This window comes from Lissotriton vulgaris, chromosome 10 (genome assembly GCF_964263255.1).
Source record: "Lissotriton vulgaris chromosome 10, aLisVul1.2, whole genome shotgun sequence".
In the NCBI taxonomy this organism is placed as follows: Eukaryota; Metazoa; Chordata; class Amphibia; order Caudata; family Salamandridae; genus Lissotriton; species Lissotriton vulgaris.
The window spans coordinates 1,002,935,726-1,002,959,707 of record NC_141698.1 but is presented as its reverse complement, the minus strand read 5'-3'; the positions used below and the strand labels follow the sequence as shown (position 1 = coordinate 1,002,959,707).

General features: G+C 46.7%; 1 protein-coding gene across 2 annotated transcripts in view; it reads left to right on the top strand.

Annotated features, from left to right (window-relative positions):
- LOC147689135 (tumor necrosis factor ligand superfamily member 10-like) overlaps positions 1-23,982 on the top strand; it is a 45,451-nt gene that overhangs the window by 12,485 nt on the left and 8,984 nt on the right. Inside the window, exons 2-3 of one of the 2 annotated variants that reach the window (XM_086942021.1) lie at positions 15,119-15,280; positions 21,664-21,700. In XM_086942021.1, coding sequence (XP_086798147.1) covers positions 15,119-15,280; positions 21,664-21,700 — 199 coding nt within the window. The remainder of the gene's footprint in view (positions 1-15,118; positions 15,281-21,663; positions 21,701-23,982) is intronic. The other variant, XM_086942022.1, reaches the window with a different exon arrangement.

Here is a 23,982-nt window from a genome sequence, read left to right as displayed (position 1 = left end):
ACATGTGCCCATTTGCCCTTCCTCTAGTCTCAGAAGGCTGGGTCTGCCTTTAAGGACAGAGAAAGCGAGCCCCACAGTTTGAAGCCTTGTAAGCTAGACTACAGCCCCCCTCATTTTATGTCTGGCCAAGCAGACAATGAATTTAGGTGTCCAACCGTGGGCATCAGGTCATCTTGTGTTGTGTCAACAGGTTGGAGAGGCAGGAAGGCGATAGAGAGTGGGTGACCTTGTGAAGAGGGTTTGCAGCGGTGGGGTAAGTATGCACCTTAGGATAAGGATACTGTAGGGGGTATTGTTTAGCATTCTATGGAGACTGCTTGTTGCCTCGGCAGGTGGGCCTCCATGGAATCCAGTGCTGTGCTTGGAACACCAGATATAATGCTGGCAAATGAGGAGAAGTCAGTAAGACTGTTTCCGACTGAAATGTGTTAGGAAAAAAGTACATTGAGATCGCTGAGAAATGTATTTCCAATGAACACCCAAATGACTCCTAATTGTTCCTACACTGAATCGGTTCGATGTGACCCCCAGACCTAACTTTACAGAACTGCCTTTTCATTGGACCGCGGAACAAGAAGCTGAGGTCGCTGTTCGACTCTTCAGGAAAACATGGGACTATAACATGTCATCATGTTCAATGCGAACAGCATTGTAAAGTAGCTCAGTGGGATAATGCACCTCCATTGTAACTTCCTGGGCACAGCTTCATATGTTAGTATGATCTGCTCTGCCTTTTCCCTTCTAAGATTGACAGGTCGGGCGTCACTGTATAAGGTTTGGGAGACACCATGGTTTCTACAGCATTTAAAGTGTAAGGTTTTAGAGAACTATATACTAGCAAGTCCTTATTATAAGTTGTCTCTGAGTCTAAGAAGGAGTGTTTGCACCAACAAACAGACGACAGACTGAGGCTGGTGCTGATGCAGTGATGTATCTGTTGACTCACCATGGTCCATTCATCACTGTACTCTCTCATAGCCGGTGTTAGGAGTACACAAATGAAATAGGATGCAGAGAATAAGGAAGCCACCATTCACGTACATTAGCACAATTCAAGAGCGCCATAGACACAGATATTGAGAGTGATAAATAACATGCATATAGTATAGCATGGTACAGCATCCTCACAGTGTCTACTTGTCACAGCACACCGAACCGCATCCTGTTGAATCCTCAAAACTGCACCTTGCCTTTGCCTGCATGCTGAACCGCATGCTACTGCATTCTGAAATTGACAGGGGTGTTTGCATGCATATGGACAACATGCTGTTGCATCCTTAATCTCGACCAGCATGCTTTGCATCCTCAAAACGGCCACTAGCATTTGCATGTAAATACAGCTGTGAAAGCCCTCCAAGGATCCTGCATGTGAAATGCTTACCAATGAGGAGGCTGCAAGCACAGAGATGAGGTGATTAGCCATCACCAGGAAGCAGACATAATTGAAGGAAACACCGGAATGCTTTTGTACCATTCTAGCCTCTCCCTGGAAGTGAGATGAGGTGAATCAGGTCAGACTTGCAAAGGGTGAGCAAGGCTGCCCTCAGCAGACTCAACAGCTGAGTCATCAGCACCAGCCAGTCCTGGCTGTCTGGAGTCAGCAAACAAAGAAAAGCCCAAGACGAAAAGGCAAGCCACCCAAGCATCTCAGAGAGCTCGCCCACCACGAGAAGCAATGCAAGCGGAGGCCTGTGGGGGCGCTGCCTTCCGACCTAACTCATCTTTTGGAAAAATGCTCTTAAGATTCGTTGGCATATATTTTAAAGTCAGTACAGAAAAGGTTTGTTGAGACTATATTTCATCTCACTATTGTGGTCGCTACACACCACACACAGCTTTCTATTTGATGTGTCCTAGTAAGTCCAGGAGAGATGGATCCCTGCAAGATTCCCAGGATAATCCATCCCATGTAAAATAGTTCCATTTACCACCATGTTTGTAAAAAATGTCTTGGTTAATATCCAGAAAAATAAAAATTCAATCCTGCCCTTCTTGCAAACGTTGCACCCTTCCCTACCCCTGTAAATTCTTACTGGAATAATATTTACGTCAGTGTTTTAAATAAATAATTTAGCTCAAGATAGTAGTGTACAAAGTGATGTTTTAAGTAATACTGCTGGATCAGGGGGGGGGGGGGGGTCTCTCAAAGCGGAAATTCACATGCTTTGTGAGAAAAGAAGCTACACTGTGGCTAACACCATGGCCATCTGGCTGGGAGAAAAGTTAAATCAAGCACTGGCGTTGCCAATAGGTCTCGCAGTAGGAAAGTTGGAGCTATTGGTTTTGTAAATGACAAAGCCCTTTATGTATTTAAAATGATAACCAAAGTGAAAGCCATTGTTATTTGCAATTGTAATGGCTCCTACTTTCGTACTGCGAGACCTATTGGCAACGTGAGTGGTTTTTCGTGTGTGTGAGTGGCGTTGTGTGTGTGAGTGGCGTTGCGTGTGTGAGTGGCGTTGCCTGTGTGAGTGGCGTTGCCTGTGTGAGTGGCGTTGCCTGTGTGAGTGGCGTTGCATGTGTGAGTGGCCTTGCGTAGCTGAGTGGCGTTGCATGTGTGAGTGGCCTTGCGTAGTTGAGTGGCGTTGCGTAGTTGAGTGGCGTTGCGTAGTTGAGTGGCATTGCGTAGTTGAGTGGCGTTGCGTAGTTGAGTGGCGTTGCATGTGTGAGTGGCGTTGCATGTGTGAGTGGCCTTGCGTAGTTGAGTGGCCTTGCGTAGTTGAGTGGCCTTGCGTAGTTGAGTGGCGTTGCGTAGTTGAGTGGCGTTGCGTAGTTGAGTGGCATTGCGTAGTTGAGTGGCGTTGCGTAGTTGAGTGGCGTTGCGTAGTTGAGTGGCGTTGCGTAGTTGAGTGGCGTTGCGTAGTTGAGTGGCCTTGCGTAGTTGAGTGGCCTTGCGTAGTTGAGTGGCGTTGCGTAGTTGAGTGGCGTTGCGTAGTTGAGTGGCGTTGCGTAGTTGAGTGGCCTTGCGTAGTTGAGTGGCGTTGCGTAGTTGAGTGGCGTTGCGTAGTTGAGTGGCGTTGCATGTGTGACCACTCTACGCTTCCCAGCCGAGTGGTCGCTCCCTTTGGGCCGGTATCGTTTTCCTAACGCTCTGTGCTGATATCTGTGCTCATTGAACTGCCTGCTGTGCGCTGTGTATGCCGCTTTGCATATTGTTTAATTATCGTGTCATTTCACTTTGCCAGCGCGACTTTGCTGCTCTTTTCGACTTTTCCCCCAAGCGCCCTCATTGAATTGCCTGCTGTGCGCTGTGTATGCCGCTTTGCATATTATTTAATTATTGTGTCATTCCACATTGCCAGCGCGACTTTGCTGCTATTTTCGACTTTTCCCCCAAGCGCCCTCCATTTTGTTGTTGTTGTCCTGTTACCTAGCCCGCCCCGCCTCCCAGCTGAGACGCCCTCCCACAAAGTTAAAGAGCGCTCCGTTACCTAGAAGCACCGTGACTCACTCTACGCTTCCCAGCCGAGTGGTCGCTCCCTTTGGGCCGGTATCGTTTTCCTAACGCTCTGTGCTGATATCTGTGCTCATTGAACTGCCTGCTGTGCGCTGTGTATACCGCTTTGCATATTGTTTAATTATCGTGTCATTTCACTTTGCCAGCGCGACTTTGCTGCTCTTTTCGACTTTTCCCCCAAGCGCCCTCATTGAATTGCCTGCTGTGCGCTGTGTATGCCGCTTTGCATATTATTTAATTATTGTGTCATTCCACATTGCCAGCGCGACTTTGCTGCTATTTTCGACTTTTCCCCCAAGCGCCCTCCATTTTGTTGTTGTTGTCCTGTTACCTAGCCCGCCCCGCCTCCCAGCTGAGACGCCCTCGCCCCTCCCCCTCCACCATCCATATATGACAGGAGTTCCCGCGCGCAGCGTTTACGCGCAGCGACCGCGCCCAATCCGCGCCGAAGGTCCGCGCCTGGACCGCGCCCAGCGCCATACCCCCTGCCCCTCGCGCTGCTCAGCCCCCCCGCGTTACCTACGATGCTGCCACCCTCCTAGCCCTTAACCCCGGTCGCGCCCCCAACTGCGTCCAAGCCGCTCCTGGACACACCCATGGACCCTTCTCCTGCTACTCCTGCAAATTCATCGGCACCGACAACATCTTCGATACGACCACTCCACAGACTCCCGACCCCAACCACCTAGAATGCATCCTTCTCAACACCCGCTCGGTCCACAGGCACGCCATTGACCTTTGGAACCTACTAGACACCATCTCTCCTGACGTCGCCTTCCTAACGGAAACATGGATGAACGCTTCCTCCGCCCCTGACATCGCCATCGCTATCCCTGATGACTATAAGATCACACGCAAGGACCGCACCGACCATACAGGAGGTGGAATCGCTATCGTCCATAAGAAATCAATCCGCATCTCAACCAGCTCTGACGCCAACCTCGCTAACTCCGAACACCTTCACTTCCAGATCCACATCGACCCCAAGACCACTCTCAGAGGCACCCTCCTCTACAGACCACCAGGACCCCGCGCAAAATTCAGTGAAGACATCACGGACTTCATCACCCCACACGCGCTCCCCTCCAAAGACTACATCCTTCTGGGAGACCTCAACTTCCACCTTGAAAAAATCAACGACCGCAACACCGCCACCATCTTGGACAACCTAGCCAACCTCGGACTTAAACAACTGGTCACCTCCCCCACCCACATCGCAGGTCACACACTCGACCCCATCTTCACCTCCAGCAACCATGTCTCCTTCAGCCACACTTCAGATCTCCTCTGGACTGACCACAGCTGCGTTCACTTCACCTACAACAAGCCGAAACCCATCATCCACCTCCAACCAACTCTACAAAGAAACTGGAACAAAATCACCACGGAGCAGATCTCCACATCGCTCCTTCAAACCTCCCCAGCCCTCTCTTCTAACGCCAACGAAGCCGCCTCCAACCTCACCCTTTGGCTATCCAACACCGCCGACACCTTAGCACCACTGAAAAAACGTCAACACAAACTTAGCATCAAGAAGGCCTCATGGTTCAACGATGACCTCAAGAAGTCCAAGAAACTGTGCCGCTCCCTTGAAAAGGCCTGGAAAAAAGACCCAACCACTAGCACCAAGGACGCCTTCAAAAGCGCTACCCGCACTCACCACCAACTGATCCGAAAAGCCAAGAAAACAGCATTCAAGGATCGACTTGACAACAACGCCCACAACAGCAAGGAACTTTTCAACATCGTCAAGGAATTTTCCAACCCCTCGGCCAACTCCAACGACATCACCCCCTCTCAAACCCTCTGCGATTCCCTAGCCTCTTTTTTCCACAACAAGATTGCTGACATCCACAACAGCTTTGACAACCAACCCGGAGGCCAACCCACCTTACCATCAGCTGACCATCTTCCCCCCGCTAACACCCTTAACGCCTGGAACCCAATCTCCACTGAGGACACCATCCACCTGATGAATTCCATCCACTCTGGATCCCCCACAGACCCATGCCCGCACCACATCTTCAACAAAGCAGACTCCGTCATAGCCCCGCACCTCCGAGACGTCATCAACTGCTCCTTCAACTCCGCTACCTTCCCAGAAGACTGGAAACACGCTGAACTCACCGCCCTTCTGAAAAAACCAACAGCAGACCCCACCGAACTCAAAAACTACCGCCCCATCTCGCTTCTTCCATTCCCGGCCAAAGTCATCGAGAAAGCTGTCAACAACCAGCTCGCCGCCTTCCTCGAAGCCAACAAATCACTCGACCCCTCACAATCTGGATTCCGAGCCAAACACAGCACTGAGACCGCCCTCATCGCAGCAACAGACGACATTCGAACTCTACTGGACAATGGAGACACAGTCGCCCTCATCCTCCTCGACCTCTCTGCAGCCTTCGACACAGTCTGCCACAGCACCCTTTTACAACGCCTCAGAAACATCGGAATCCAAGGAAAGGCACTGGAATGGATCACCTCGTTTCTCACCGGAAGAACCCAGAGAGTCCGCCTCCCACCATTCAAGTCCGAGGCCTCTGAAATCATCTGCGGCGTACCACAAGGATCCTCACTCAGTCCCACCCTCTTCAACGTATACATGAGCCCCCTCGCGACCATCGCTCGCCAACACAACCTCAACATCATCTCTTACGCGGATGACACTCAACTGATCCTATCTCTCACCAAGGACCCCAGCACCGCCAAAACTAACCTACACGAAGGAATGAAAGAAGTCGCCGAATGGATGAAACAAAGCCGTCTGAAACTGAACTCAGACAAAACAGAAGTCCTCATCTTAGGTAATTCCCCCTCTGCATGGGACGACTCCTGGTGGCCGGAAGCCCTCGGAAATGCACCCATCCCGACAGACCACGCACGGAACCTTGGCGTCATCCTGGATTCTTCACTCTCAATGAACAGACAAGTCAGCGCCGTATCCTCTTCCTGCTTTAACATTCTTCGCATGCTCAGAAAAACATTTAGCTGGATCCCCACCGAAACAAGGAAAACAGTCACCCACGCTCTAGTCACGAGCCGACTGGACTACGGAAACACCCTCTACGCAGGTACCACCGCTAAACTCCAGAAGAAACTACAACGAATCCAAAACGCCTCAGCCAGGCTCATATTAGACATCCCACGCAACGAACACATCTCTGGTCACCTTAAAGACCTCCACTGGCTACCCGTCAATAAGAGGATTACTTTCCGACTGCTTACCCACGCACACAAATCACTCTACGACATCGGACCAGATTGCCTCAACTCTCGACTGTCCTTCTACACCCCCTCCCGCCAACTTCGCTCTTCCAGCCAAGCCTTCGCCACTGTACCTCGCATCAACAAGACCACCATGGGAGGCAGATCCTTCTCATACCTGGCTGCCAAAACATGGAACTCACTCCCCGCTTACCTTCGCCTCACCCAGAATCACCTAGCGTTCAGAAAGCAGCTTAAAACGTGGATATTTGACAAGTAATCCTCCTCCCCTTCCTAAGCGCCTTGAAACCCTCTGGGTATGTAGTGCGCTATATAAGTTTTATGACTTGACTTGACTTGACTTGAGTGGCGTTGTATGTGTGAGTGGCCTTGCGTAGTTGAGTGGCCTTGCGTAGTTGAGTGGCCTTGCGTAGTTGAGTGGCGTTGCGTAGTTGAGTGGCCTTGCGTAGTTGAGTGGCGTTGCGTAGTTGAGTGGCGTTGCATGTGTGAGTGGCGTTGTATGTGTGAGTGACCTTGCGTAGTTGAGTGGCCTTGCGTAGTTGAGTGGCGTTGCATGTGTGAGTGGCGTTGCGTAGTGTGAGTGGCTGCAAGTACAGAAGGACCAGCTTTGCTTGTTTAAAACTCAGAGGCAAAAGAAGAGGACATATGTACTTATGACATATGCTCTCCCACTTCAGGCAGATGAGTGTAATGTGTAAAGCGTCTTGTGGAGCAACCATGTCACATGAGCAGATCGTGGAGTCTTAGAATGGCAGCCAAAGCAAATACAAACAAGAGGAATGACTGTGAGGGGCATTGGTGTGAAGCACATCAAAGGGCTTCTCCTCCCCTAATTAGGTGAGGAGAAGCCGTTTCGGGAAACTGAAAGTACGGCCGGCCTGCGGCCGGCCATGAATAATTAGGGGAGGAGAAGCCCTTTGATGTGCTGGGCTGGCTGGCCCTGAATGCGCGTGCATGTTATCACGTGGTTCACGTGAACAGCATGAAAACCGCGGGGCTGAAAGCCCTTTGGTTTGAAGAGAAAATAGCCGACTTGAATTCTCCCCATTTCCCATTCCTGCGGAATGGTAAAGGCGAGACCTAAAAAATACTAACATATCCACACCCTGTACAACCCACTGTTGCCCTTAACTACTGTGGCCCCACCTGACGTTCATCAGGCTGGCCCCTCTCAGTGACATCTCAGTCTAGGCTGTGTAGGGAAGCAGTAGTGTCTGATCCGTAGGCACTCCTGCCCCCGCCAAACACCATTGCCCTAGGCATTCTGGGGAAGCCCTGCTGGGTGACTACGGTAAAGCACCAGGCAATTTTCGGGATATTAGCCAGGCTGGGCTTCTATCTGCTTTTATAGAGAGGGATGAAAGGGGGGGTCCCAGATGTGATGTTTTTATACTTTAAAAATTTTAATTGGTGGTAATATCAAATGTATGTTTTGGTTATGATTAACTAATAAACTATTTTACCCTTTAATGCGCTGTTGCCCTTTATTGAGGGATTAACCCCCAAATCAAAGGTGCCGGCAGAAGCTGTGGCCATACTATTGTCAATGGGCGAAGCAATTCTTGTTCCCATAAAAATACATGTGAAAAGCCCACACTCATCCCCAAAACTATCACGTGGAAAGTTATTACAAAGTCCACACATTCTCCTCTGTAGAAAGGGAACGCGGGACCAGGACTTCTGGAATGCTTAGATCTGGGAGCCGGGCTGCTTGCAAATGCAAAACCATTCCTGGTTAATTATGGAGGTGAGGCCAATAGCCAGCAGGTACCATAGTAAGTTCAAGAGAACTTTGGAGAGAGAGTTCCCGAGGGCAAGAAAATTTTATAGGGTAAACAAGAGTGGATTTGTTGAATAAGAACAAGCACAACCACCTGTACCCACGAATGTCCTCTCAGAGAGCAGCTAAACTAACAAAATGTTAACCCACTTTACAAGTAATGTAAGAAAAGGTGAAAACAAAGAAACGTTTTACTACATTAAAAGTGGAATAATTATGTAAAAAATAAAATATGAAACGTGTGTATGTTACAGACACTGATTCTATAAGTACACACAAAATTTACTTTGATTAAGTTTAAAATAAATAGCACTTGTGCACATAATTATAAAGCATAACCACCTTATATATATATTTCTTTATAACTGGTGGAACATGAGCTAACCGTGAGATAATTTTACATTTTGAATGAAAAAGGTGCATCTCATTCAACAATGTGTGCATTAATAAAGTACCCAAAAAGCGATGCATGAAATGCTTGCATTAATCACAGCCACTGGTAATCACTCAGCGCCGCATATTGTTATTTTGCACACCATGTCACCTGAGCTTGTGCCCAATCACAAGCAAATCAGTCTTGACCCTACTCCAGTGGGAACAGTGCAGCCCGAACTGCCAAACCAGGTCCTCCCGGAACAGATCACATACAACCTAGGACCGGTTTTGCCTTTGTTACCGGCCAGTGGCTGTGCATTATTAAAGCATAAACTAAAGCCACAATTAATTGATTTACCTTATTGTAGAAAATGTGAATATCTGATTTGCACATGTCTATTTTCGGAGCTTGCGTCTTTCCTCTGTCAAACTATGTCTACTGACTGACAGCTAACGTCATCAACATGTGTCTTTATTTGCACTCAAATGCATATTTGGCTAACTAGAGCAACCGACTCCACAAAGGCCGACCCCAGTCCCTACAGGTGTCAGCCTGCCTAGTGAACAAGCATTGCCAAAATCAACTGTTCTGGCTTTGGCAAGTGTGCAATGTTTGTTTATGGTTTTGTTTTTTTACATTGTTTGCAAACATATGGAATATACAAACAATGAAAAACATATACAAATCAAATAATAAAGGAGTGGCCCAGCAGCCCAGGCACACTATCCCTGGCATTCTGTTGCAGGAGGCTGTGTGTATGTGATGAGTCAGGCAAAGTGTTGTAACTCAAAGTGCAATAAACAACAAGGAGGGACAGGAGGGGGCCAGTTGCTTCACGACCGAGAAGCGCCTGTCATGTGGGCCTAGGTACAGAGGTAACTTCCTCGCGCCATCAAGATTATCAGTTGATAGTGCAGGTCCCACCCAAGCAGTCTGCGGGGACCGTCTACAGCTACTGAGGGGCGGACTACGACACAGGAACTCCTCCTGTTCCAGTTCCTGACCCCTCAGGTTGTATTAGTTAAACTCCCCAGCCCACCTCGGGCTCTTTTTCAAGTTTATGAGCACTTTAGCTCCTGACGAATTGCCGTGATGGCATGAAACATGTTGACCTGATCACTAATGAGGGTTGAACGGGTCTCCCACACATAGCCTGGTTGAATCCCCATACCCCTCCTATTTTTAACAAGGTAGTTAGCTACAGGAATAAAATGCCCAGAGTAGACTACACTAACCTTTTTTAAATTCACCACACTCCACGCTCACTACTTTATCACTTGGGCCCCTCACACTCACTCAATCATCGGCCAGGAATAAAAGATCTCCACAAAAGTGTAGCACCCTGTGCTACCCGTCAGGCATTGCAGCGCCGGCTTGACGTAGGAGCAGGAAGCCGATGATGACACGAAACAATCGGTTGGTGATATGACAGCAGCCGTAAAACCAGCCTGTTGTGTGAGGTTTCCCTAATTCCGACAAGGGACACTTGCCCCTGACTTCCACATATAACCACACCTGGAGAGAGGAAGGAAGACCACTCCTCTGTACCAATGCTACCCCCTTGGGGAACTTTGTGCATCTGTTTTGAATAGAACTCAAAGTGCAAGACAACGAAAGGATGACTGGCTAACACATTGCTCAAACCCCGAGCGCAGGATATTGCAATTTTGCTATTTGCAAAAGAAAAAAAATCACATAATCAGCCCTTTTGTAAAAAGAAACTCACGATATTTAGAATTGTGCCTGCTGAAAATTGTAATTGGAAAAAGAGAAAGCTGATCCTCCTAATATTGCTCCGCACTGTTGAGGATGAGAAAGAGGCCCCGTGGCAGCAGCAGTCTTCTTGGGCTCCTGCTCCCTGCATATCTCTCTGTTTCCCATGGCTCCTCCCTCCCCACTCTCCCATCTCTCCTGTAAACACCCCCATGTCTTCTCTCTTCACCACCGCCCTCTGCTGTCCCTTGACTCCTACCCAACCATCCCTGGGCCTGCACTCCTCCAGTGCCTCATCTAATCTATGTTCAAGAACTTTTAATTGTACCAAAATTATATATATATTTTTATTTTTTATTTTATAGAGTTTTATATAGCGCGAACATGACCCGACTCGGGTATCAGAGCGCTTTACATAGCACCAGTTGCATTACATGAGGACACATTCATTTTGTTGTTAGGCACGGGGAGATTAAGTGATTTGCCCAGAATCACAGGAGGTTCAGCGTCATTGCCGAGAGTCAAACCTAGTTCCACAGGTCCGAAGTCGACTGCTCTAGCCGTTAGGCCAACTCCTCTCCGCAATATACTGTATGTATAATATATTTATTTGTAGAGGCTTTGACCAGCCCTATTCATTCACTGGTTTGTCATGGTGCCACTGGCATTTTATTCTGCTCACCACAGCATATAGCATAGGGCAAAGGGTTAGCCCACTTCACCAACTGGCTAACTTCACTGTGAGTGATGGCCTTCCACCATTTCACATGGAGCCCACCCACACACAAAGTAGTTCCCTTCGGTGCCAAGGACATCTGTGGTACTATCTGCTTTTTGAGGCCCAAACATATTTTTGCTTTTAGCCAATTTCTTTTTCAGATTTCGAGGGCCCAGCTCTCCCCCAACTGCAGTGATTTGCTAAACCCATCACAATGCAAAACAAGCACTGTCAAAGCCATAAGCTAAAAAGGCTTGCAGCCAAGGCGAACCTCCTGCCTTTGCCAATGCTTATTTTATTATGATTTTGTGGGCAACATGAGGCTGGTGAGAAGCTTAAAGCTACCTTCAGGCCGTATCTCAAAGCATCAAAGGATTAACGTTTGAATATGATCTTCTTGCCTTCTCCGCACACCTGATTCTGTCTTCCTTTTATTGGCTAAACAGGGCCATTTTTAGGAACTGAAAAGGTAGGCTCATAGTGCACTGTCATCCCTCACGGGTCAGGTGTAATGCCAGTATTATATATGCATCCTGACCTGAAGCCACCCTCTGTGTCACTGATTTAGCATGCTTGCTTTCACCAACCTGAATCCAAAAGTGCATTCTTGCCCTACATATTTGCACCAGATTGGTGGGTGGATCTTCAACAGAGATTGTCTGGCTGCTTACCACCTCAAGTGAGTCGGCTTGTCTGGCAGTTTTCGTGCAAACATCCAGAGAGACCGGTTTAATGTTTCTCTCTGCTCGGGTAGTTTGTAGGCCAGAGGAGTGAGTGTTGGAATGCACTGACCTGGCAGTGCAGGGAACGCCTCTGCTCTTGAACCTCTGCTAGGTGTTACTGTCCCTTGGCCTTTTCCCTGGACTCTGACAACATATTTGATGCTCCAAGTGGTTAACATGCCCACCACTGGAGAGCAACCTTGAAGATGTTTAGGACATACTGGGCGGTGAATTCCACCACCTAAGGCAGCCCATGGTGTTTTTCCCCCCTCTGTCCTACACTGTCAACTTCTAATTATTGACTTTGCCTTGCAATCCAAAACCATATCTTTCTTTTCATTTTTTATTTTTATAATGTAAAAAAAGACCAATATACACACACAGAGGGCCCGAATCACGAAGGTAACGTTAGACTTTTGGTCTGAATGTCGACCAAAAGTTTAACTTTACTATTTTTCAGCATTCTCAAAGGTAAGTTACGAGTAGAGACTTTACGTCCTCACACGGGGCGGAATCTCCACACTCTGGCAGAATCTCCGCTCTTGGGACAGAGATCCGCCCAAGTGCAGCAATTCAGCCGAAGTGCGGAGATTCAACTCCGAGTGTGGAGTGGAATCTCTGCACTCGTTGTGGAGAGTCCGCCCCTAATGCGCAGATTCCGCCCAGAGTGTGGAAACTCTGCACTAGATACTATTCGTTTTTTACTTTTGTGAATATCGAAAGTCGTAAAGTTAGACTTTTGGTCTAAGTTTACATTTGGAGCGGTCCATGTGATACTGGAAAGTTGTAATATAACCTCATCCAGCTTGATGGCCAACATCATTGAATCTTGGGAGACGCTCAGCCATTTCTATTCTGGGATTATCATTAATTCATACTCGTTGTAAGCGAACAGAAGAATGTAAACATTAGGATCCTTTCATCCTAAGAGCCTTTCTATCAGTAAATAAAGTATAACCTTGTATTGTGCCTGCCACATGGTGCACCTTTGTAAGGTGTGTGGCTGCACAGATCACAGCCAGGTACTACAATCGCTAATATAATGTTCCGGTAAAGATATAAAAAGGGTTGCGTCGGGTTTGCGTTACTTTTTTAGCGTAAACCCGATGCAAAACCTTTTTGGGGATTAACAACGCACCTCAAATTTGTATTTGCGTTGGTTTGTATGAACACGTAATGCAAGCCAGCGTGAAACACTGCTTTACATTACTTTGCATCGAGGGGGCATTACATGGGCGTTCCCATGCAACCAACCATGCTTTTTGGTGAAAAACCCGACCTACTAATATTAGTAGACAGGGTTTCGCGTCAAAAATTTAAAAAGAGAAAGGCTTTCATTTCTCCTTGCTTTTCTGACTTTGCATGTGTGCTGCACTGTACTGAAATTACAAAGAAGGAAAAGGGTTTAAACTTGTCTAGACACAGTACTAGGTACAGGAAGGGAACTCTTCCAGTACACAACCTATGCTAGACTCTGATTTACACCATTGCACCATGGTGTAAAGGTGTGCGTGGCGCTCGGCAACCGGCACTAGGGAAAGGGGAGGAGAATACCATATCTCTATAGATATGGTGCTCTCCTGCTCTCTCCCTGTCACGCAACACAGCGCGTTATCTTCGGGTGCTGTGCTGCGCTCCGTGCGTGACACCTTTGTGAATCTGGCCCTTTGTCTTTGGGCCAGTTAGCTTTGGTCAAATGTAGAGCACACACACACATACACGCTTTCAACCATCTTCATCCATTGATCTGTGGAAATGCCATTCACATATGGTTCCACCAAGCACAGTATACAACCTAGGGCAAGAGATCGGCTCACTTTAGCCACTGGCTCTTTCCATGGAGTGTCATGGCATTTTGCGCTTCCACATGTGCACAGGTACGAAGAAAGTAGTCTACTTAAGTGCCAGGGAGGGTGGGCTAATCTCTGCTTTCCATTATGTTTTCATTTTATTTCATTTGTTCTCAGGTTGAGTATTTTTTTCATTTACTTTTTTGCAAATGTGCCACTTTAATATTACACAAGGGAAACCCAAAGATCGTTAAGGGACCAAGGGTACTTGAGTAATTCTAGAGACAGCGAACCCTTAATAAAAAATTAAATACAGTTGTTCTGGATACAAAAATCAGTTCCATAAGCAGATTCAATTATCAGAGATTGCAATTTAGATACTACAATTCGAACCAAAAAAATATTTGAATTACCCCAGCCGGAATATTTCAAAAACCAAAGATCAAGAGAGCAAAAAAAACCAATACAAACAAACAATGAGCAAAAAACAATAATGCACAGAAAATCAGGTGTTAAGAACTGATAACAAAAAACATATAGACATATCCAGGCAAGCAAACAGTGACCAACATTAATATAACACCTTTAGGTCACTTCTTATTAAAAGCAAAACACTACTGCACCCAAAACAAAAATACTACATAGCATAGTGTAACAGGTCAGAGTGTATGTCGACGACGTTTCGATCCCATAAAAATATGGGATCATCATCAGGACTGAGGATCAGTTGCCAGGCATGGCATCAATTCATATATTACATGAAGCACCTGATTTTTCAACAATCTGTAACTAAGCAAACAACACACGTTTTCAAAACAATTAGTACTTGTTCATGAGTATCATACAAAGATATGAAGCACCAAGGTAGTGCATAAACGGGGAAGTGCATCGCACACACATCCTGAGAATACAAAAGAAAACTCAAGAAAAAAGAAAAGCACAAACCAATCACCCAAACAGAAACAGGGAGGGAGGGTCGGGCCCAAGAATGGAACAGGAAGACCAGGACTTGGAGTAATGAAGATTACCAGTGAGTAACCAGGCATTATTTGCTGATCACGAGACTGGGATTGCACATAAAAGCCTGTTGCATTCACTTTTAGGGCTAATGCTTGCTCGACTGGGATCTGTAGAACGCTCTAAATGTGACGAGTGATGGCCTTGTGATAAGGCTGCTTGTGGCTAGCACAGCCTGTACCTCCCGTGCAAGGGAGCAGGGCCATATCTGCTTGTTAAGCTGTTTCCCCTGACTTCATAATCCTTTGCAGATGTACAGCATTTACAAGTTCCAATCCTCATAAACTGACCCAGATGTTTTGCTTGTATTTGCTTTTCAGCTGAAGGCTGAGACCCAGGGGACCTCGGAAGAGCTCAAGTGCTTACAATTGATCAACAGCCTGGAAGAGATGGCTGACTCCACAGAGGCGGGTCTGCACGAGCTGCTCTTGAACGAGCCCTGCCAGAAGATGGCCAGCAGCATCAGGTCCTACGTCAGCATGGTGAGTACCCACCAGCTCCTGACGCGACCTACTAGTCAACTCACCCCCTTGACAGCAGTGAACATTCAACTAGTCTGGCTTTCACAGGGTGGCCAGGCACAGCCTCGGGTTTTCATCAACTTTTCTTGCAGAGTTCCGTAAATCTAGTACATGTCTCGGTTTTCAGGGCGGGCCGACAAATGCAAAGGAGGTGGGGGGCATGTTTTTATGGGTTGAATGGTTTAGTTAGCACATATGATACTGAATGCAAAAATTGCTTTTAGTACGACTGATCGTCTGTGTTTTCCATATTTTCACGTTCTGTCCGTTTGAGCGCCTCCGGTGATGCAGAATTGTAGTCCTACTTCTGTGTATTGGACAAATGCCGCCATTGTATAACCCCTTTATCACAGGCTCAAATCCTGGCGGGTCTGCTCAGCCTTTCATCATTCTGAGGTCGATAAAAACGAGTACCAACGAGTTGGGTAACAATAAACATCTGTGTAATTCAGAGCAAGATACCCTTCTTGGTGAACGCAAACTTTACAATATACACGTAATGTTATGAATGTCCCAGTGTTTGGCTTTCAAGCTTTGGCCTTCCAATACGCTAACCAATACCACTTTGCATGCTGGAATTTCGTGATCCAACTGATGAAGGAAAACGTGGAACTACAAGATCCAGCATATTAAGTGTTGTTGGATAAAAAAGCCAGGACTGGATATACCTGCTTTTTATGACCTGGAACAAGTTGGCAATGAAGTAGCCAGGGCTGTCTTTCAGAGGCAATAGGCAGTTATATAGTCTGCCCTACTTCGCGCATGTAAGTCCACCCACACTATCTACTCATCTGATGACCTGTTCCTTCGATCCCACCCCCCCTCTCCCATGTCTCCTTCTTTTTCGCCCCCTCACACAAGGTTTTTCCAATGCTATTTTGTTCAATGAACATGTTAACAGTGACTCGTCTAGAAAAATAAACACAGCTGTTTGGTGTTCCATCCAACTAGCAGCAGTCTCTGGTTTGCAAGTATTTGGAGACAGATGTGCTGTGGTTAGAATTTGCCATAACAACAAAAACATGGACTATGGGCATTGAATCTTAAAAATAGCAGGCCATACTAAAAAACATGTGCCCCTAAGTCAAACATCTGGGCACAAAAATTGTACCAGCTAATGACAGGTTGTGAGTAACAGAATCGAAATCTGATGATAACATAATTAAAGTTACTGCTGCAAACATCTGCCAGGTGGACACATTTTCTGCAGTAACAAGCATAGCAAATGAGTGAATTCATGGGTTCACCTACAGGAGAGACCGGTTTTGGCTGTGCAGAATGTTAGGTAGAACTGCAAAGTTGTCACTTCTTGGGTACTCACCCCCATCGCCTTTTTTTTTTCCAACCCATTCATAGACAACTATGCAGCCCCTTACTCAGGATTGTGGGGCACTTGTGTCTGTATTGCTTCCCCGCTCTGGAGTAAATGGCTTCCCTTAGTCGTCTTATGTTGGTCTAAGCAAATTACTACTTCAGTCTTAAAGAGTTTTAATTTTATAGTATATACTCTTCCGCTGCTGGTGTAGGTCTATGCATTACAGTGGAAAAGAGGGACTATTTTCTCTTTCTCACCCGGCTCTCCCCCCTCTCCTTTAGTACACTCTAAAAACAACCCCGCGCCCAAAATCAATGTACCACCTCCCAGCTCCTTCACGCTCTGAGTGCCACCTGCAGCTGTAACAGCAAATAGCCACCTAAAAATATATATATTTTTAACTATTCATAGATGACAACCATGGATCCAGATGCATTTGTGGTGGCCGTCTTTGAATGTATTTTCTTAAAACCTAGGAAAATCCATTCAAAGATCACTGCCATAGACCTACAGGCACATTTAAGCGGCCATCTTTAAATGGATTTTCTTGAAGCATAATCAATTAATTTAAATATGGGCACAGCGGATGGAAGTGCATTTGTGGCAGCCATCTTTAAATGGATTTTCTTGTGTTTTCTGAAAATATATTCAAATATGGTATCTGTAATAGTACGGATTTTAACGGATTTTGCTCAAGAATTACACTTGTTTAAAAATGGTCACTGAACAAGCATGAATGGCAGTCATCTAGGGGAAAAACACAATAACTGGTGAAGTTTATAAGTTTCAATGGCAAGAACTATTGACTTTGTCAATACTTGTTTTCATGTTATCTTAGTATTTTAGTCCTGCGTTTGTTATGGGATAAACAGAACTACAATTATAAATTGGATAAAAAACAGAGGGCAGGATAATCTACTCGTAAAAAAACTGTGAACCTTGAGTACTGTGGCTAAAAGTGTAGGGGTAAGTGTGCAAGTTAGGGATGATAAATCCTTAAACACTGCTATGTTTTCACCAAGAGTAAAGGAAGGGCTTACTCCTCCAAAACGCCCTCAATGGGCGCAAGTATTAAAGAGAAGGAGTTTGCCTGGAATCTATAACTTGCATTGGTTTCTAGTCGCGCTACTACAGTACTTTGTGAATCCCCCCATATGTGTAAATCTGTGAAAAGCATAGACAGAAGCCCCCCACATGCATAGATTTATTTTGGTCCTGTACATTTTCCCCGTTTCTATCTTTAGAATAAACACCATCATTTCACTTAACCTATGCAGCAGGATTCTATGCAATGCACTAAAAATGCAAAGTTTTACTGATATACAATTCCGATGAAATAGGTAAGGGTTCTTAAGGAGGCATAATCTGTAGTTTTGTATATTGCACTCTCAACAGCCAAATGTTTTGGGTCTTTTTTACCATTTTTAGGTCTGCCCTAGAGACAGCTTCAGCTCTCTTACCAGCCTCATGTTTACCAAATATTCATAATAAATATACATACATGGTCTGTTCAACTATCATTCACATTTTACCACAGCACACAGCTTGTTACCATGGGTCAGTCCACATAATTCACTGACTCTAGTCACTGAGAAATAAAGCACGTGCATGTAGAAAGTAGTTCACTTCAAGTGCAAGACTGGCAGGCCAATCTCTGCTTTCATTGCATGTTTTTTAAATTACATTAAAAAGTATAACAGGCTTGCCAAGGCCCGGACTATTGGTGTTGCCAGAGTTTGTTATAGATGAAATGTGTCTGAGGACAAATGTGGCAATGTCACTATTTGCAGACATCTTTTAATCCCAGTTCTGGTGCAATCTATTCTTTACAACTAAATCAGAACTTGCTGCACCCTGTTAATTAGGCCACAGCCCTTTCAATATCTTCTTCGGGATGCAATTAATGACCGGTTACAATTTATTGTATGATATGATGGATCTACCAGATCTAGGTTCAGTTTGAAATGCAACAAGCATTTGCAATGCAATAGGTCTCGCATTTACGAGAGTTTGATCTTTGGCATTGCAAATGACAATGCCTTTTATTGATGTGTTGTTTTTAAAAACAGATAAATAAAAGGCATTGTCATTTACAATGCCAATAGCCTAGCCCCTTCGCCGCGGGGCTAATTCCCCCGCAACGTGGGGGGAGGGGGGCCGTGAGCGGCGCAGCGGTGCTCGTGACGAGCTCAGCTCGTCACGCAGCACGGTGGCGCTGTGCCGATGACGAGCTCAGCTCGTCAAGACCACGCCCGTTTGAATGAAACACCCAGCACAGCAGGGGAATTATCCCTGCGTGGGCGTTCCGCGGAGGTCATGACGAGCTCAGATCGTCATCAGCACAGCGCAACCGTGCCTCATGAGGAGCTCAGCTCGTCATGAGCACGCAAGAGGTTAAACTCTTGCAAATGTGAGACCTATTGCAATGCAAATGCGTTAGGCACCCACGCTATAATTCTTTTTAAAAATCCTTAGGAGAGAGTGTGTCACGCTTCCAGCAGCAGGCAGGGCAAATCTATTTGAGAATATCGTGATCGGAGGATGTAATTAAAGCCTAGCGAGTAACAACACACATAACAGGGGGTGTCACCATGGGAGGTTAGAAAATGAGACATGGCGGTAAAAAGGAGGGACTACTAAGCCTATTGACCAATGAACAGCCACAGTTTACAGTAGACAAACACACAAGCCAATGAAAAAAATGGGCGGAGAGGCCTTGCAGTGCAGCTCATGCGCTCCCAGGCTCGACCTAAAAATCATAGAGAAGATGGATTGCACATAGCAAGAGAAGTGTACACCAGAGATCCTTGTGAACCCGTCCCAAATGTGATCTCAGATTTAACTGGCGTTGAGCTGTTGCAGGTCCATATGGAGGACAAACACTCTGGACACAGACTGGAGGCAGCGGTCCAAAAGCATGCTGGGACAGCATCTCCAGCTGCAGGTCAATAGTGCAAGGCAATAGCAATTCAGTCAGCCTATTCAGAGCACGAAAACATGACGCCTCGATCCAAGAAGCATAAAGTGGTAATCCGGATTCACAATCGAAGTCATGCGAAATTCCCCACTTTTACCCTCTTAGATTTTGCAAGGCTGAGTACGTATGGGAAAAAACTTCAATATTCTGCGTTTCTGGCAAGTCAATATTTCCAGAAAAGGGCTAAGGTCATAGTATTCCACGGTGCTGAATAAATACCTTCCCTTTGACCTCTGACAAGAGTGCACTAATGCCCAATTAGAACATTCACGCTCATGTGCCTGACACAGTCCTTGTACTTCCATTCTTTTTGGGTGCAACCCTGCTGTTAAGTATAGGAACTACCACTTCCTTTCTGTACTGCCACTTCCGTTCTCTGTCCAGCTGCTCCAATGCTTTGGGTGAACAGGCCACAGGGCACAAGTCGCAAAAAAGAAGTGGGGGGACGCGGGCACCGGAAGTGACATCACGACAGGAAGTGACGTCATGAAAGGTGCCTATCTCCTCATCCCAGAGAGGCCAAAGAGTGAAGTCCAGCTGTTTGGCAGGGGGGACGGTGTCCCCCCGGTAAAATAAGTGGGGGGATGCCGTCCACCGGTGTGTTACCCCGACTCGAGCCCTGAGGACAGGTGAGGCCGGATCACAGCCGATCTGCCTTCCTGCTCTGGCTCTCTTGGGATTTGTAACCCGGAAGTCTGTAAAGCGCCCCCCGTCCCCACCTCTGCAAAAGTCTCCCTAAGAAAACTCTTCTGCATGGCAGCACTTCTCATCACTCATTGTGGAATCAGTCTCTGAATTAAAGATCTAACTACCTCGAGCAAACCCTTAAATGTCATGTCTAACACAATCTTATTGACCCCTCAGAGCAGCCATATACATACGGGGCTGATTACGACTTTGGCAGTCCCCCTGCGGAGAGCCACTTCCACGCTCCGCAGGAGGTCCGCCAAAGCTGTGATCATATCGCCTGCTAGATTCGGAGTTGAATCCTTGGTGGGCGGGTGGTGCGGCAGTGGTGCCACGGCGGTGTCTGTCGAAGGATCACAGGAGAGGCTTGACACCGCCGCAGCATGTTCCTGCACAGTGCGGCATGCACCATGTGGCGCATGCCTCATCATGTAGGAACTGGGGTTCAAATTTACATTGCATGCACCCCCAGACTCTGGAGCAGCAGGGGGCCCTAAAAGGGCCCCCTTTGTTGCCTCTCTGCCAACCTTTTCATGTTGGTCTCTCCGCCATGAAAAGGGTGGTGGACAACCAACTCGTTATATGCTCAGAGGTGCCGCAGCACCACCGCCAGCATATTGCAAGTCCCTGACTACTGCACGACGGCCGTAGGATCCTGGCTTCCCAGCAGACGCAGGTCCTGTGGTGGTCTGACCACCACACTCATAATTCGGCGCTCGTTGCCGCAGTGTGGCAGTGGTCGAACCACCACCACGACTACGGCAGTCGGATGGACCACTGTAGTTGTAATCAGCCCCTAAATGTCAAGTTTTTAGTAAACTAGAGCCACTGAACACAAAGCATAGACAATGCACACATTCACCTGCATGGTTGGGCCCCTTGATGGCCTTAATGAAGCACCATTAAACTGGCTAATAGTGACACTTTCTTTAAACAGTGCTTGGAGATGGCATGCATGTGGCATGAAGTGCTACATAAAAACAAGGGACATGCAATGCAGGTAAATACTAAAACTAAAAGAACACGTTTAAAAAATATGTAGAAGCGGCACATCCTCAGGTATCACTCTCTCTTAAGAGAAATAAGACCACTCTAAGGGCTAATACACCTGCGAAAGAGGTCAATTTGCAGCCACAAGAAGATAGATTTTATTCCCCATCTGGGAGAGGTGACTTCTCTTGCCATCCTACTCAGGCCACTGAATTGCATATCATTAAAATGGGGATGAGTGGCAAATATTTTCAGCAACGAAAAATGTGTGGTTCCATTGTTGGAACTATTACTGTGAATGTTGACACCCAGCTATTAACCTATTTCAGGAGATGAGAGGCTCACACGCTCACTTTCTTCTTTTCTATTTGCCAGGTGACTGAAAACGTCATCCAATCCAGCGCTCAGAAAGGTATTGTTGTTTCTAAATTCAGCTTTTCACTCTGACTCACAAAATGGTTTTTGCACCGCCCTAGTGAGTTGGCAAGCAGAGTGCATTCCATGCCCAGGCTGAAGATATGCAAAACAACAGTTGATGGACAGAATGCAGAACAAAGTCATACATTCACCCCAGTACAGAGATCTGGGCCTAAATCCATGTTTTTTTTGCACTACACACCACCCCAGTTCAGACATGGCCATATGCAAATCAGCCTTGACCCTGTGCCTCATGGGAACAGTCCAGCACGAACTGCCAAGCCATGTCTTTCCTGGACCGGAATCAAGCATCCTCGGACCGGTTTCTGACTATCAGCCGTCATCAGCCAGGATAGCTTGACTCCAGTGGTAGGCTGAAGATAGCCGGGGCCGGCAGCCATGTCTGCAGACTCAGTGTAGGCAGACAGTAGAAGAGCCACAGAAGAGATGGTCGAGAGTTGGAGTGACACTGATAATGTATAGAGTGATATGGAGAAGTGGTGATTGGTGCCAGGTCACTCCAGGTGGATGGGCACTGGAAGCTGGGTAATAGCCGCAGTTGCAGTAGGACAGATGTGTGAAGAATTGATGGAACCTGCATTGGCCTGTCATGATGGGAAGGTCCTGGTTCATTGCTGCAGCTTTGATGTAGCTCTGCTGTGTGACCTGGAGCCCAGTACAAGAACAAGATTGAAGGTTGAGAGAAAAAACCCTTGGATTCATAAGTGATCCACTCTGGAGGTAGGGTGTAGCAAACAGTTTAGCTAACACCACCATCTACAGATACCTTTCAGATAGAACATAGATGGTCTGTGAGGGGTCTGTACCACCATAAGGATGCTTGGCTCACAGGAGTGATAGAAAGACTGGTGAAGCTGAAAATCTCCCTTTAAAGATCTCTGCTGAGGCATTGTTTTAGTGTTCAATGATCCCATGTCTCATATATTGTCAGCTCTAGCCCGACTATTTCTCTAGTCTGTTCGATTTGATATTTGGACATTGGTAGAGCGTTGTAAATGAGCATAGTCTCTCTGTTCTAACAATAATAGTTTCTCACTAGGTCAGCTAATTAACCTTTACAGTTTTCCTTAAACTATAAATTCACGAGTGGGTAGGTAGATGCCTGGTAATTTTTAGATCTTGGGGCTTATTTATAAGCCCCTTGCGCCACCGGTGCGTCACTTTTTGTGAGACTCTGGTGGCGCAGGAGCCTGCTCCATATTTACCAGGCAGCACCAAGCCACTTTTTAGGCTTAATGCTGCAGTGTAAATATTGTTCCATTTAATGCAGTTTTCTGCATCAAATGGGCATGCAATGGGTGTTGCTGGGGGCATTCCCAGCAACATCCATGGCTTTTTGACACTGCCCCAGATTTACAAGAAATTGTAACTCTGAGGCAGCACCAACAACTTGCGCCTCCCTACAGGAGGTGTATGGTAGGCACAAAGAGGAGAAACAGCTTCATTCGCCTTGTTTTACCTCTTTCAATGTGTGCTGCAGAAGTGTGCTGTATTCTGCAGCACACATAGAGAGAGGAAAAAGCCTCTTTTGATTGATTTTGTGCAGAAAGGTTTACCTTCCTCAACAAAAATAATCAACCCTGCAGCGCAGGCCCCCTTGCACCATGGTGCAACGGTGCATGCATTGGCGCACAGCAGCCCACTATGCGCCAGAGCAGGAGAAAAGGACAAGACTACGCCGTGTCTGATATATACAGCACATTTCTGCCTTTGTTTTGCCATAGGGCAGCGCAGTAGGAAGGCCCATATATGAGGCCCCTTGAGTCAAACTCAGTAGAATAGAGGCCAGATTTACTAAGATGTGAAGCAATGCAGCAAGACAACTTGCTGCGTTGTGCTGCATTTGGAGACAGGGCGAGAGCCGGAATGCATCATATCTAATAAGATACAATGCCTTCCTGCGCTCTCCCTCAACTGGTCCACTGAGTTCAGTCTATCGACAACACAGGCACCATTGCGCCATGGTGCAAGGTTGCCTGCGTTACAAGCTGGATTGCTTTTGTTCAGGAAGAGACACCTTCCTGCACAAACACAATTCTCAGAGCAATTTTAATTTTTCAAAGAGGAAAGAACAAGGAGAAATATAATTGATTCTCGTCGTTACACCTCTGTTGGTGGCATTTTGTTGCATTCCCAGGTTCACTTTTCTTAGTAAATCTGCGAATGCACCGGAATCCATGTGTGGGTGTGTTAGAACACCCACGCTCCACCCTTGGCACACCTTCCCAATGCAGAGTAGCACAAGGGCTTCGTAAA